This window comes from Garra rufa, chromosome 12, assembly GCF_049309525.1.
Source record: "Garra rufa chromosome 12, GarRuf1.0, whole genome shotgun sequence".
Taxonomy (NCBI): Eukaryota; Metazoa; Chordata; class Actinopteri; order Cypriniformes; family Cyprinidae; genus Garra; species Garra rufa.
In genome coordinates this window covers 11,223,699-11,238,048 of record NC_133372.1, presented here as the reverse complement: position 1 = coordinate 11,238,048, position 14,350 = coordinate 11,223,699, and the positions used below count along the sequence as shown (strand labels likewise).

General features: G+C 36.2%; 1 protein-coding gene across 1 annotated transcript; it reads left to right on the top strand.

Moving 5' to 3' along the window:
* The first annotated feature begins 548 nt into the window (after positions 1–548).
* notum2 (notum pectinacetylesterase 2) lies at positions 549–8,553 on the top strand. The gene is made up of 11 exons (XM_073852496.1): positions 549–862; positions 1,113–1,165; positions 1,653–1,748; positions 1,835–1,895; positions 3,124–3,200; positions 3,282–3,381; positions 4,034–4,222; positions 5,652–5,752; positions 5,857–6,004; positions 6,102–6,149; positions 8,262–8,553. The coding sequence occupies exons 1-11, from the start codon at positions 549–551 to the stop codon at positions 8,551–8,553; spliced, it is 1,479 nt and encodes a 492-aa protein (XP_073708597.1).
* Positions 8,554–14,350: the final 5,797 nt, after the last annotated feature.

Here is a 14,350-nt window from a genome sequence, read left to right as displayed (position 1 = left end):
GCAGGGTTATGCAGGTATTTCAACCATGTAGGTGTTTAAATCAAAGTCGAGCCGGGTCTAGGGGAGGGTGGGAGGGCTTGTTATGAGACTAAGTTAGGTGGGGAGGGGATGGCTTTGAAATATGGTTGGGAGAGCGCATGTTATCTTTTCTCCTCGCCATTAGACGTCCAGGTTTGGTGTGTCATTGGTTGCAGCCCAGAGCTGGCACCAGCTCAAAGGGGATGTTGAGAAATGCAATCCATATTGTGGCACTATAAAATCTAGCACGGACCACAACCAAAGACCAAGATCTGTTCAGGACGCCGGCGTAGCATCAATTCCAAAAACCACCTTTCCCTCAGCACCTGAGGATTTTTTGCTCTCCAAGACGCCAAAGGGGACCTGCATTAGGTGCTTTAAGAGGTGAGTGTTGATCACTTCATTCTAATTGTATTGGCAGTGACAGATTAAGTCATTGAAAACATGAGCCTTGATAATAAAAATGTTTTTGAGTTTCACTGCAGTCTGTTCCGTTTGGCCTTTTTTAGGGAGGTCCTGTCAGATTTGATATGAATATTCTGTGTCATGTTATGTTCCTGCTTCTGCTGGGAGTTATTTCTTGTCAGAACAACAATCGCAATGCCAAGTCTGGTGGAAAACCTGCAAAGAAGGCTAACAGTCAGGCTATAGACACAACCCAGCATGGCCCTGAAGATGACCCGAACCCTGCGCTAGCAGGTGCTGGAGATTCCAGTAAAGAAACTAACTCTGGAAGTCGTGGCACTGGCCAACAAAGCGCATCTGTCAACAAGCCTGTTGATGAAATGAAGCTGCACTTTCTTAAGAACACATTAGTGACATGCAACGACGGCACTGCCGCTGGGTAAGACACAGCGCTGACATCCTCACTTCTACCAAAAGGTGCATAAACTTGGCAATTTGTAGAGCACCAAGGTCATGGGTTTGTTTTCCAGAGGATACATTAACTGGTAATATTTAAACATTTGGATAAGAGCATCTGCCAAATGCATAAATGTACTAAATTGTAGCAGTGTTGCAATGTTAAATATCGGTTTTGTAAACATCCTCATATGGCTATGTTCTATGTATCTATATTTATTTGTGGCCCCCAGGTTTTACCTAAAGGAGTTCAAAGGAAGTAAGAGGTGGCTGATATTTTTGGAAGGTGAGTATTTAAAACGAAGTTAATTTTGTCGAGAGAGGTCAGCAGGCTTAAATGCAGTGCTCAGCTTTATTTTGATGGCTGGTCATCTTCTTAAACATGTCATTTTTTGTGCTTTTTTGGAGCATGTCACATCGTGTTGGTTCAACAGCATGTCAAAAAGATATATAGTGTCGCTGGTCAATGTGATGTTGAATTAGACATGGCAAAATTAAACAATGCAAGAGGGAGAATAAGCACATAAATCTTGTAATATCGCTTTACTTGGAAAGCCTTGCCAAGAGGAAGTAACTTTAAATAGAGGGGGAAAGACTAGTATAGTAATAATACTAAGCTATAATGGCTGTCAATATAACAGGCTGACAATACAAGGGGGGTTGGAAAAACAAGGTTAATACAGAATGTGTCAATACAGTGTAAGCTGTCTAAGCTTTTGAAATCTGCACAATGGATGGATAATGTGAGGTTGATTCCAATTATTCTCTTTTAGGTGGCTGGTGCTGCTACAACAAAGAGACCTGCGATTCCAGATACAAAACTATCCCCCGCCTTATGAGCTCAACTGACTGGCCACAGACACGGAAAGGTAAGCTGATATTAACCAGACTCACAACAACACATCTTGCTTTCTTCTAGCAAGCCACTCCATTGATACTTGATGATTTTTTGCAGGGAGTGGATTACTATCAACACAAGTGGATGAAAATCCTCACTGGTATAATGCAAATATTGTGTAAGTATCTAAAAGTGATATTATATAAGATTTATAAGCAGTGGTCGAATTGTAAAAAAAAATCTGGGGGGATGGTGTGTCCTGTGATTACAAAGATCACAAAATTTGTTTAATTTTTAAACATTTTTATTTAACAAAAAAATAGCTTTAATAAATGTACTATGGTTTATGAGATGTTTTCCTTGTGGTGGCTAAAATGTCAACATTTTTACCTTTTTTTTTTGTGGGGACATTTAGTCTACCCAATGTAGGTTAAACCAATGCACACACACACTTGCATGCACGCAATCTGTGTGCCAAATGACCTAAATGATGCCCCTCATTTAGGGGTGTGCAATATTGACAAAAATGATATAATATTTTTGCGGGATTATCTATAGCGATAATTAATATTTTGCGAAGTGTGTTTTTGTGCTGGTTAATGCTTGTCATGGATAAATAAATATGATATGATAAAATAAGTTTAACATTGACAATCTCACACACTCATTCTTGTGTGATATTACTTAACTATACCATATAAAGATGATAAAAGCACACAAGGATAGGCTATTTTCATTCATTATTTGAATTATAGAGGCATTCTGATCATGCAATGCTTATATGCATATAGACATTCAAGACGTGTTTTTGTTTGTTTTTTGCCAAGTCACTGACAAACTTGAGTGTCAGCTAGTGTGAATTAGAACAGGGTGATCATTTCTGAATGGAACGCATCCCTCATCTCTCTTTCTCATCGTCCCTCGATCTTATAGTAGGCCTACAGCACAATAAAGTTATATCAGAATCTCTTTAAACTCTAAACTCTAAAATCTTCAAGGGCAGTCATGGCCTAATGGTTAGAGAGTCAAACTCGTAACCTAAAAGTTGCGGGTTCGATTCTCAGGTCTGGCATGGATTCTAGGTAGGGGGAGTGAGTGTACAGCACTCTCTTCCACCCTCAATGCCATGACTGAGGTGAGACCCTTGAGCAAGGCACCAAACCCTCAACTGCTCCCTGGGCACCGCAACAATATGTTTTGAGATGGATGGCACTTGGATGGGTTAAATGGGTTAAAAGACCACGAATTCCAAATATGGGTCACCATACTTGGCCACACGTCACGTCCTTTCCTTTCCTAATCAATGAAATATTAATTGTCTCCTTTTTAAAGAATGTTGCACTTTAAACATTTTGCAGAAAAAAATGATGATTGACTGACTAATGTATCTTATCTGATGTGACTAGGTTTGTTCCCTATTGTTCAAGTGATGTGTGGAGTGGTAACAAAGCAGCATCCAAGTCCAAACAAGGAAAAGAAACAGGTACATTTGATCACTTTCGTCAGACTATTAACATTTTTGTTACCAAAATTAGGACTCTTTATTTTATTTATTCCACCACAGAATATGCTTTCATGGGATCTCAAATCATTCGGGAGGTGATCAAAGATCTTTCCCCGAAAGGACTGAAACAAGCCAAAGTTGTGATGTTGGCAGGAACAAGGTAAAATCTATGGCTATGTTTACAAATTGTTTTAGTTTGAAAAAAACAATAGATTGGTTTGTATTCAATTTTAACATGTTCGGACACACAATGTGATGCATTTAATAGTAAAAAAGAGATTACTTAATGGTATTGCCCCTATGTACAATGTTTGGAGGGGTGTTTTGGTGGCTGTTCTGCTATTTGTTTTCACAATCCAAGAACCACAGCTATTATAAATCCTATAATTGGATTTGAATTCACTCTTAAACAAGACAACACTAGACCCCCCTTACACCTGTTCCTGCATATTGAGATCTAATAACAAGATGCTATGAACAATTGAAACAGAGCCATCTGGACTACCATGAAATCCTATTCCCGTCCACGGACCACCCCTTGAGTTTTACCACAACGCTGACTGAAGCACTATTTTCAGCACATCCTGTTGTCTACCATAAAAATGTTTACTGCAGCCTGTAATGCTATAGACAATGAAATAATATCTGTCCTGCAGAACTAGTTCTGAGGATTTTTCCAATGTTAGCAACATGCTTTCTTGGTTATCCCAAAGTATTTGTTGAAGCCATTTGATATTTGTAGTTTGACAAACTAGATTTTTGGTAATATTTTGGAATTGAAACAAGACTGAGGTTCTTATTCTGTCCTGCAGTGCCGGGGGAACAGGTGTGCTGCTGAACATTGATAAGGTGTCCAGTCTTCTGGAGCAGCTGGGTGCAGACGCTCAGGTGCGCGGCCTTGTCGACTCAGGCTGGTTTCTGGAAAGTAAACAGCAAAAAGCTCCAGATTGTCCAGACAGTGCTTCCTGCACCCCTGTGGATGCCATTAAAAAAGGACTTCGGTAAAGTGTGCATGCTAATCTCAGTTTACCAGAATTGTGGATGTGCTGTTTTGGTAACACTTTAATTTACAGTTTTAATGTTACACAAATTCATTTTAAATTACATAACAATAACTACAATACGCCTTGTGAAAAGATGTACACTACCAGTCAAAAGTTTTTGAACAGTAAAGGTCATTGCACACTAAGTCCAAATTTTTCGTATGCGTTTTTCGTATTTTTTGGATTTGTCGTCCTTTCCCATCAAAATGCTTGCTATGGATGCAAAAATGCAGAAAAATCAATCCTGATCCAAACTTTTTTTGACAGACGAAAGTTTCTAAATGTGATTGACACAACATGAGGTCGTATTTAATTTTTAACGTGCAAAAACTTCAAACCCAGTGTGCAATGACCTTGAGATTTTTAATGTTTTTAATGTTTACAGTCTCTTCTGCTCACCAAGCCTGATTCAAAATATAGCAAAAACAGTAAAAATTTGTAATATTTTTATTATTTAAAATAACTGCTTTCTATTTGAATATATTTTAAAATGTAATTTATTCCTGTGATTAAAGCTGAATTTTCAGCATCATTACTCTAGTCTTCAGTGTCACATTAAATAACCTTCAGAAATCATTTTAATATGCTGATTTTCTGTGCAAGAAACGTTTATTTTTTGTTATTATTATTATCAATATTTAAAAAAATAAATGTTAAATGTTTTTTTGAGCAGCAAATCTATTGTATACTATCTATGAAATTAGGAGTGCACTTTTTGACCCACTTGAATAGGACTTTAGTACATCTTTATATTTCATAATTTTTTCAACTAGCTAAAATATGGTTATTTCGGCCAAATGTATATGTTAATGTCACTTCTATGAAACTTGTATTTAAATATATTTGTAATTACACTTTGAAATGATTAAGTTGCAATTTGATACATTTAAAATATATTAATAGAATATATTATATTAATATCTAATCCAGTACTTTACATGTGCTTTAATATATTTAGTAAATCAAAAAGTTTTTTTATTAATTAAAAATAAGTGTACTTCTTTAAAACATGACAAAAGTCAAATGTACCTTAAAGTAACATTTCTAATTGTACATTAATAAAGTGCACTTTTTTAGAAGAGTACTTAAGTCATGAAAATGTACTCTCTTTAAAATACTTAATTGGCCCTTTATTTCAATAATAGTATTTTATATGCAAGTACAGTTTTAAAAAAAATAAAGCTCACTTCTTTTTCACAAGGGATAAAAAAAAACATTATGTGTTTGAAAGCAAGCTTCAGTGTTACTATTGCTCATAGGATTAGGCATTTGATTTAAGTGCATAACTCATCCTACACATTTTTTTCAATAGACATAAATGATACCCCAAACGCTGCTTAATGATTATCTTTTATATATTTTTTTGGTCATATTATGTCTCTTTTAGAATGTGGAGTGGTGTTGTTCCAGAAAAGTGCAAGCAGCAGTATAAAAGAGGCGAGGAATGGCAATGCTTTTTCGGACACAAACTGTACTCCTACATAACTGGTGAGGGTGTGCTTTCTCTTCGATATGAATGAAAACATTTTCACAGAAGTGGCTAATGTTAGTAAGACTTACTTCCTTTAAAATAACAATGTGTCACTTTTTAGCTCCACTGTTTGTGGTGCAGTGGTTGTTTGATGAGGAACAGTTACGAGTGGAGAACATTTACATGGGAGGCCAGTCGCTCTCAGAGCAGCAGTGGACCTATATGCAGAACCTGGGAAAAGAGTTTAAAAACTCTCTCAAAGATGTTACGTGAGTGTATTACTACCATAATATAGGCTACTTAGTATATAACTAGCTGAATATGTCTCCAGTGTATTAAAAATGTCCTGATGTATTTTTTTTTCAGGGCCGTGTTTGCCCCTTCCTGTCTTTCCCACACTTTAATTACCAAAAGGTAAGGACACACAGACACCCTGAGACACACTCCTCATGGGTGAGCTCATGTGCCTGCATTTGAACACTCGTCCATCATGATGCATTCTAGGTGTCAGCAAAATGCCACCTTATGGTTTCACACTTAATTAATGGCCGCTCTATGAGCTCAGCTGAGAGAGCAGTGGGACAGATGATTTGCGAGGTGAACCATGGCGAAACACATGATGAGGTCAAACGTACAGCAGAGCTACAGCTGTTTATATAGAGGCTGATTAAGCTACTGCTAAAGGGACATTACATTGAGATTTAGTTAACACTTGTGTCTAAAGCAACTTAAAATGCACTTGGTAGAGACATTTGCTCAGCAAACTTTCAGAGGGGTCGCAGAATGACTTAAAATTGTATAGATACCTTCCTATCTTACCTTTAACAATATTCCCAGTTTCTGTTAATAATTTATTATAATTAAGTTTTTGTTTATTGTTATATAGGATATATGTGACCCTGGACCACAAAACCAGTCATAAGGTTCAATTTTACAAAACTGAGATGTATACATCATATGAAAGCTCAATAAATAAGCTTTCTATTGATGTATGGTTTGTTAGGATAGGACAATATTTGGACGAGATACATCTATTTGAAAATCTGGAATCTGAGGGTGCAAAAAAATCAAAATACTGAGAAAATCACCTTTAAAGTTGTCCAAATTAAGTTCTTAACAATGCATATTACTAATCAAAAATTACATTTTGATATGTTTACAGTAGGAATTTTATAAAAAATCTTCATGGAACATGATCTTTACTTAATTTCCTAATGATTTTTGGCATAAAAGAAAAATCAATAATTTTGACCCATACAATGTATTTTTGGCTATTGCTACAAACATACCCCAGCGACTTAAGACTGGTTTTGTGGTCCAGGGTCACATATTAACAGTAACTGGAAGTGTTGATATAGGTAAATTAAATAAATTCATTTTGTGATTCCAGACGTTTCAAGAACATTAAATGCACTTAGTCAAAAGTTTGGAATAATTAAGATTTTTTTTTTAAGTTAAGGCTGCATACATTTATATGCAAAAACACAGTAAAACAGCAACAAATATTATATATATAGTCAAATATTCTTACAATTTGCAATAACTGTTTTCTATTTAAATATATTTATAGTAGTAATTTAAATAGTAAATAGTATAGACGTTACATATACAGTTGAGGTCAAACGTTTTCATGCACCTTGCAGAATCTGCTAAATGTTAATTATTTTACCAAAATAATACAAATAACATGCATTAATACAAAATGCATGTTATTTTTATTTAGTACTGACCGGAATAAGAATTTATAAAAAAATGTTCAAAAGTTTACATACGTTTGATTTTTAATACTGTGTTGTTACATGAATGATTCACAGCTGGAGTTTTTTAGTGATATAGTTACAAATTCTTTGTTTTTTGTAGCATTTTTGTGTATTTGAACCTTTCCAAAAAACGACTGTATGATGTTGAGATCTCTTCACACTGAGGACAACTGAGGGACTCATATGCAACTATTACAGAAGGTTCAAAAGCTCACTGATGCTCCAGAAGGAAAAATGATATATTATGGGTCAGCAGCGTAAACTTTACGGTAGATACTTACATATTTCCCAGAAGACAAATAATTTAAATTTAACCTGATCTGCAAATTCCAAAAGTTTTCAGCCCCCAGCTCTTAATGCATTGTGTCTCCTTTTGGAGCATCAGTGAGCGTTTGAACCTTCTGTAATAGTTGCATATGAGTCCCTCAGTTGTCCTCAGTGTGAAAAGATGGATCTCAAATTCATACAGAAATTGTTGGAAAGGGTTAAAAAAAAAAAAAAGAATTTGTGAGAAGAACAGCGGGCAGTTTAATCGGACTATATGTAAACATCTTTTACGTGAAATATCTTTTTCAGGTCAGTACTAAATAAATAACATGCATTTTGTATGATCCCTCTTATTTTGGTAAAATAATTAACATTTTGCAGATTCTGTAAACATTTTTACATTTTGACCTCAACTTTCAAAATAAAAAAAAATAATTCATAATAAGACCAAGAACATGCATTCAGTACAGGGCTAACGCCTAATTTTTCTCTCCTTCAGTAATTGGATGGATTTCCAGATCAAGGGGACGTCACTCTCTCGTGCTCTGCAATGCTGGGACAGAAGTCTTCAGGAGGCTAATAAGAACAGCAAAACTGCTCTGAAGGGCTGTCCCTTTCATCTCGTCGATAACTGCCAATGGCCACAGTGCAATCCAACCTGTCCAGCCCTGATTGACCAGGCCACACAACAGGAGATGACTCTGCTCCAGGTGCTGGCCAGCATGGGCTTGGACCTGCAAAAACTCGGCTTGGATGTTAGTTCAGCCAGCATGGTCAGCAGTGGTGGCTAAATTAGCATTAGCGAGCGGTGGTGTTCTCATCGACACAGTTCACCTCATCCACACTTTTTAGAGATTGTTCAGTGGCTTCCTCTCTGGCCACTTCCAGAGATGGACCTGGGTTTATCTAGTGAACATGTCACTGGAATTCAGTACCAACAGTCTGCCTTTACAACCGTGTTCTATCAACAGGAACGATTTTGGGTTCTCCAAGCGAGCAACTCTAGCTAGACAGTTAATCAATGGTTACCACAACTGCTAATCTAATTCATCACTTCAGTAAGAGAACTGGTGTCTGAATTCAATGCTTTAGCTAAAACTGTCTGACAACATCATAGTGTAGCAGCAAAATCAATAAGAGCTGAATTTACTGTTAACTAAATCTGAAGAATGTCCAGGGACATTTAGAAGAATGTTTGTCTTTCCATCACATTCTGGAGAAAATCAGTGAGCAGTATATTAACTACAGGTGATTGACAAAAAAAAAAAGAAGTGACAAGAAACCAGAACATTGCAGTAACCACATTTTCCAAACATCCTGTCACAATACTTACTTGCTTTTGTTATATATCTGTATTATTTTTTAGCAAGTGCATGCTGTTTTAGGACATTGTAGTCCATTTTGCAGATGGGAATCATAAAAATGGCACGCATTGATAATAGTAAATGGATAAATGTGGTATCTGTTTAATTTTGCTTTAAATATGTATAAGGAAAGTGCAGTTACATGTTGACAACCATCCTCAAATGTCCTTAAAATATATCATGAAGCAAAAACATCTATTTTAAATACAATTATCTCACATTCATATTATTATACTCCTTACCTGTTTTCATGATCTGCAATATCCAGTTGTTTTGACATATATAGTCGGTTTGACTTATCTTGAACACTAATAAAAGAGGAATGAACGCTTTTATATGTACAAGATGTTTTAGACACCTGATATCTCACTGTGTATGTGTTTGACTGGAACTGAATGTTGTGGTGTGCCTAAAGAGCACAGAGGAACTAATGACAAACATTACTTTACAGTGCCTTGCAAAAGTATTTATACTCTATTTTTTCACGTTTTATGTTACTGCCTTATGTTAAACTGCTTTAAATTACTTTTATCGACATTCTACACTCCATACATCATAATGACAAAGCAAAAACAGTTTTTAACACCTTTGCAAATTAAAAAAAAAGTAAAAACATATGATACCATTGCAGGAGTATTCATACCCTGCTCTGAGACAGTTGAAATTTAGCTCAGGAGCATTTATATTGCTTGTAGATGTTACTGCACTTTGAGTGAAGTTAACGTGTGGCAAATTCAATTGAGTGGGTATGATGTGGAAAAGCACATGTCTTAATAGAAGGTCTAACAGCTGAAAATGCATATCAGAGCAAAGACCAAGCTCTGAGGTAAAAAAAAAAGAAAAAGAAAAAGTCTGTAGAGCTCAGAAACAGGATTGCATCAAGCCACACATCTGGGGAAAAGTTCAGAAAAAAAAATTCTGCTGCATTGAAGTTTCACAGAAGCATGTAGTCTCTGTTACCCTAAATAGAAGTAGTTTGAAACAACCAGGACTCTTCCTAGAGCTGTCCTCCTAGTCAAACTGAGCAATTGATGGAGAAGGGCTTTGGTTAGAGAGGTGATCAAGAACCTGATGGTCACTCAAGTTGAGCTCTATGATCATATATGCAGATGAGAGAAACTTACAGAAGGACAAACATCACTGCAACACCCCACTGATCTGGGCTTTATGGTGGTGTGGCAAGACTCAATCCTCTCCTCACAGTGAAGACACATGAAAAAAACACTTTGCAAAAAAAAGAAAAAAAAAAAAACATCTAAAGGACCCTCAGACTGTGAGAAACAAGATTCTGTGGTCTGATGAACCTCAATTCCAAGCATCATGTTTGAAGGAAACCACTGCTCATCACCTGCAGAGTACCACCCCAAAAGTAAAGTGTGCTGGTAGCAGCCTCATGCTGTGGGGCTGTTTTTCAGCAGTAGGACCTGAGGGACTAGTCAGAGTAGAAGAAAAGCTCAACACAGCAAATTATAGAGATATCCTTAATGAAAACCCAGTCCAGGGCATTCAGGACCTCAGACTGGGCAGAAGGTTCATGTTCCAACAGGACAATGACACTAGGCACACAGCAAGAGTGACTTATGGACAACTCTGTGAATGTCCAGCCAGAGTCTGGGCTTGAACCCAATCAAACATTAATGGAGAAACCTGAAAATGTGTGTCTGCCCCCGTCCAGCCTGACAGAGCTTGAGATGTGAAGAGGTGAGGAGAAGAATGACAGACAATTGCCAAATGTGCAAAGCTTGTCACGTCATACCCAAAAAGACCTGAGGCTGTAAAGATGCTTCAGTTACTAAGTTATGGTTATGAATACTTATGCAATGTACTTATTTCAGTTTACTTTTAATAAATTAACAAAGTTGTGACAATTCTGTTTTAGGTTTGTCATAATGGTGTATGGATCTGTAGATTGATGTGGAGGAAAAACTGTTTAACATAAGGCTGCATAACAAAAACGTTAAAAAAAAAACTAAGGGGTATGAATACTTCCGCAAGGCACTGTAGACACCTGTTATCTCTGTGTGTATGTTTTACTTGAATTGAGTGTTTTCCCCTAAAAAGCACAGAGGAACCACATGACAAACATCACTATGAGTAGTTGACTAATGGAAGCTTTCCAGCCGACTGACTAATGTAAATTCAGCAACTTAAAACTGCTTAAAACCTGTCTTTGACCATTTAAAAGGACAATGGAATCTGATGGGGAATGGCACGGTAGCAACTTTAAATTACAAAAACACTGTGGTTAGATGACTGAACTGATCTCTTCGAAATGTGTTCCAACCAATGATTTGCATTATAACATTTTGTGCTTAACCACAATTATCAGATATCTTATCTCAACTCTCTAGGTTAACTGTATTGTTGCTTTCAATTAACCACAATCTCATTTAGAGAAAAACTAGAAAGAAAAATGTACTTACTGCAGAACTTATGGAGTGGAATTTCAAGACTTCTACATTCTTGTTTGAACTAGCTACGGTTGTTTTTAGCCAGAGATATGCGCATTTCTTTGATGGAGAACATTGCTTAATAATATGGGGATGCTGAAAGCCTTTCAGGCTTGATGTCATTGTCTGGCAGCTCTGCTAGGTTTTGTTTTCCATGCAGCTTCCCAGAGATTCAAGTGGAGACTTTGAGTGGGAGTTTCATGAGTATTTAAGTTTTCACATATTTGTGATCAAGCGAAGATATGACTAAGAAACTTCTTAGCAGAGTTAAAACACATTATGTTCAGAGGGGAATTTCACTGTTACATCCATATATAAACAATTCATTATGAGAGCAACACACGACGGTGAGGGAAACAGGCCATAAGTCACAGTAGACAACACTTGCCTGGCTTCCTGTACACACCAGTGAGTAGTTTGACTAACGGCCTGAGTTCACTTCAGGTTATCTAGCTGGTAAGTGTGAAAAGACAAACTCGTGAAATTTACTGTATTTCACAGAATATGTTTTGCATTGAAATAAAAAGAGAAAAGATCATTCGTGCTCACATCCATGATACAAACACTGAGGAGGATATTGCATCTCCTGGCTGTTGTTTTGATTAAAATGTTTTATGCATTACATGTACATGTTCCATGTTTCAAACACAAATTCTGAAGCAACCATACAGCTGAAGTCAAAAGCTTACATACACCTTGCAGAATCTGAAAAATTGTAATTATTTTACCAAAGTAAGACAAAAAATGCATGTTATTTTTTTAGTACTGACCTGAATAAGATATTTCACATAAAAGAGGTTTACATATAGTCCACAAGATAAAATAATAGATCAATTTATAAAAATGACCCTGTTCAAATGTTTACATACACTTGATTCTTAATACTGTGTTGTTACCTGAATGATCCACAGCTGTTTTTTTGGTGTTTTTTTAAGTAGTAGTTGTTCACGAGTCCCTTGTTTGTCCTGAACGGGGGGTGAAAACTTTTTGAATTTGAAAGTCAGGGTAAATGTAACTTATTTTGTCTTCTGGAAAACATGTAAGCCCCTTCTGTACCTTCAGAGGAGCAGTACTAAATGAAAAAGTATAATATTTAGGCAAAAAATGTACACATCTTCATTCTGTTCAAAGATTTTCACTCCAGGCTCTTAATGCATTATGTTTCCTTCTGAAGCTTCAGTAAGTGCTTGAAACTTCTGTAATAGTAATAAGAAATAGTAATAAGTGATCTTGGGTTTCTCGGGTTTCTCAGATCTCAGATGAGTTACGTACCTCCACCATTTGACACACCAAAATGATGTGTTGTGGTTTTGATAAGATATGTTCCTGTTTTTATTAAAACCACAGTCAACTCTTTCTAAAATACAGAAATAGAGATACATCTTACAGTGCTCACAGGTCACTGCCTTAAAGTGCACATGCTTGCGTGCACTTCGACAAACTTTCCGTGTAACAGAGTGCATCGGTTTGTTTTTTACTAGAGGTGGTTTTGAAAAAAGGGAACTTTCATCTTTCATTTGTGTGTTGTTTTCCTTTCTGATTTTGGGGTGGGGGGATGTGTGCACCTTTTCTCTCTCGTTCTCTTTGATCTTTCTTTGATAAAACTCAAAGTTTGACAGCAACAGTCTATGACCTGCATTAAAAAAAAATGAAGAATACAAATGATCTTGCCTTGGCCCTTTTTAATTAGTCTTATGTTTTATGAAATCATACTTTTTAAATGCATAAATATAGATAGAGCCTATATATATTTAACCCTAAGGCAACTTATCACTCATCAACCAAAAAAATCCCCACAAACACCAATGGTTTCTGTACAAGCAGGTAAGTGTACAGGTGCTTGTACTGACTGAGGTTTATTCATAGTTGGTGTGAGCTAACTGCACAGCACTTTTACCACGCAAATCACCTGAGTTGTGGCCGAAACACGTCTTCCGGCTTAGTACTCTTTTCCTGGCAGCAGTGTACACTCAAACCCACAACTGCACACGTGCAACAGTCTGTGTACCTGTGCAAAGTTGAAACATTGTGGGGGTAGGGGTGTGGGGGGTGCTAGTGATTGAGGACGGGGAACTTTAAAGAACCAGATGATAGAGAGAAAAATGTTAAATGAACTATTGTTTTATAGCATGTGTTCATAGTCTGTGCTTGTCTTTAAGTTTTAACAGAACTTGTAAAACATTGTAAACCAGAATAGTCAGAGCAACAACAAGGCTTGTGACACGATATGATACAAAAAAAAAAAAAAACATGCTTCTTATCAAATTAATATATATTTTTAAATAATTATATCTGGGTCATCATAATAAAAAAGATAAAGCATTGAAATTTAGACCCTGTCTACAATTGGGTCACATTAAAAAAAAAAAAAAAACAGTTTTATAATGTTCCACGGTATCATAGTATATCAGTGTCTAGTAAATCTACAATTATAGTAAATTTATAATTACGTAATTATATTTTCGTGACTCTCTTATTATGAGGCATGTGTTTCAGAAATTAAAACAGAAAGAAGAAGCTGACAGTGACAATACTAAATGACTGCAAATAGATAATAGACTTTATTTTTAATTATTACTAGTTGGTTTAATTTAATAAACACCTAGAAAGTATTTAAAATGCTTGAGGACAACAATATGGTTATACAAAGGTAAGAAGAAGAAGTTGTTTTTCTTGAAACACAGTGCAGTCTGTGGTAAAAACCCTTTCCTCTGGTCTTGGCTTCAAAGTTATAAGTGGTGCTTCACCTTTTTTAACACAGCAGATGCAGAGCT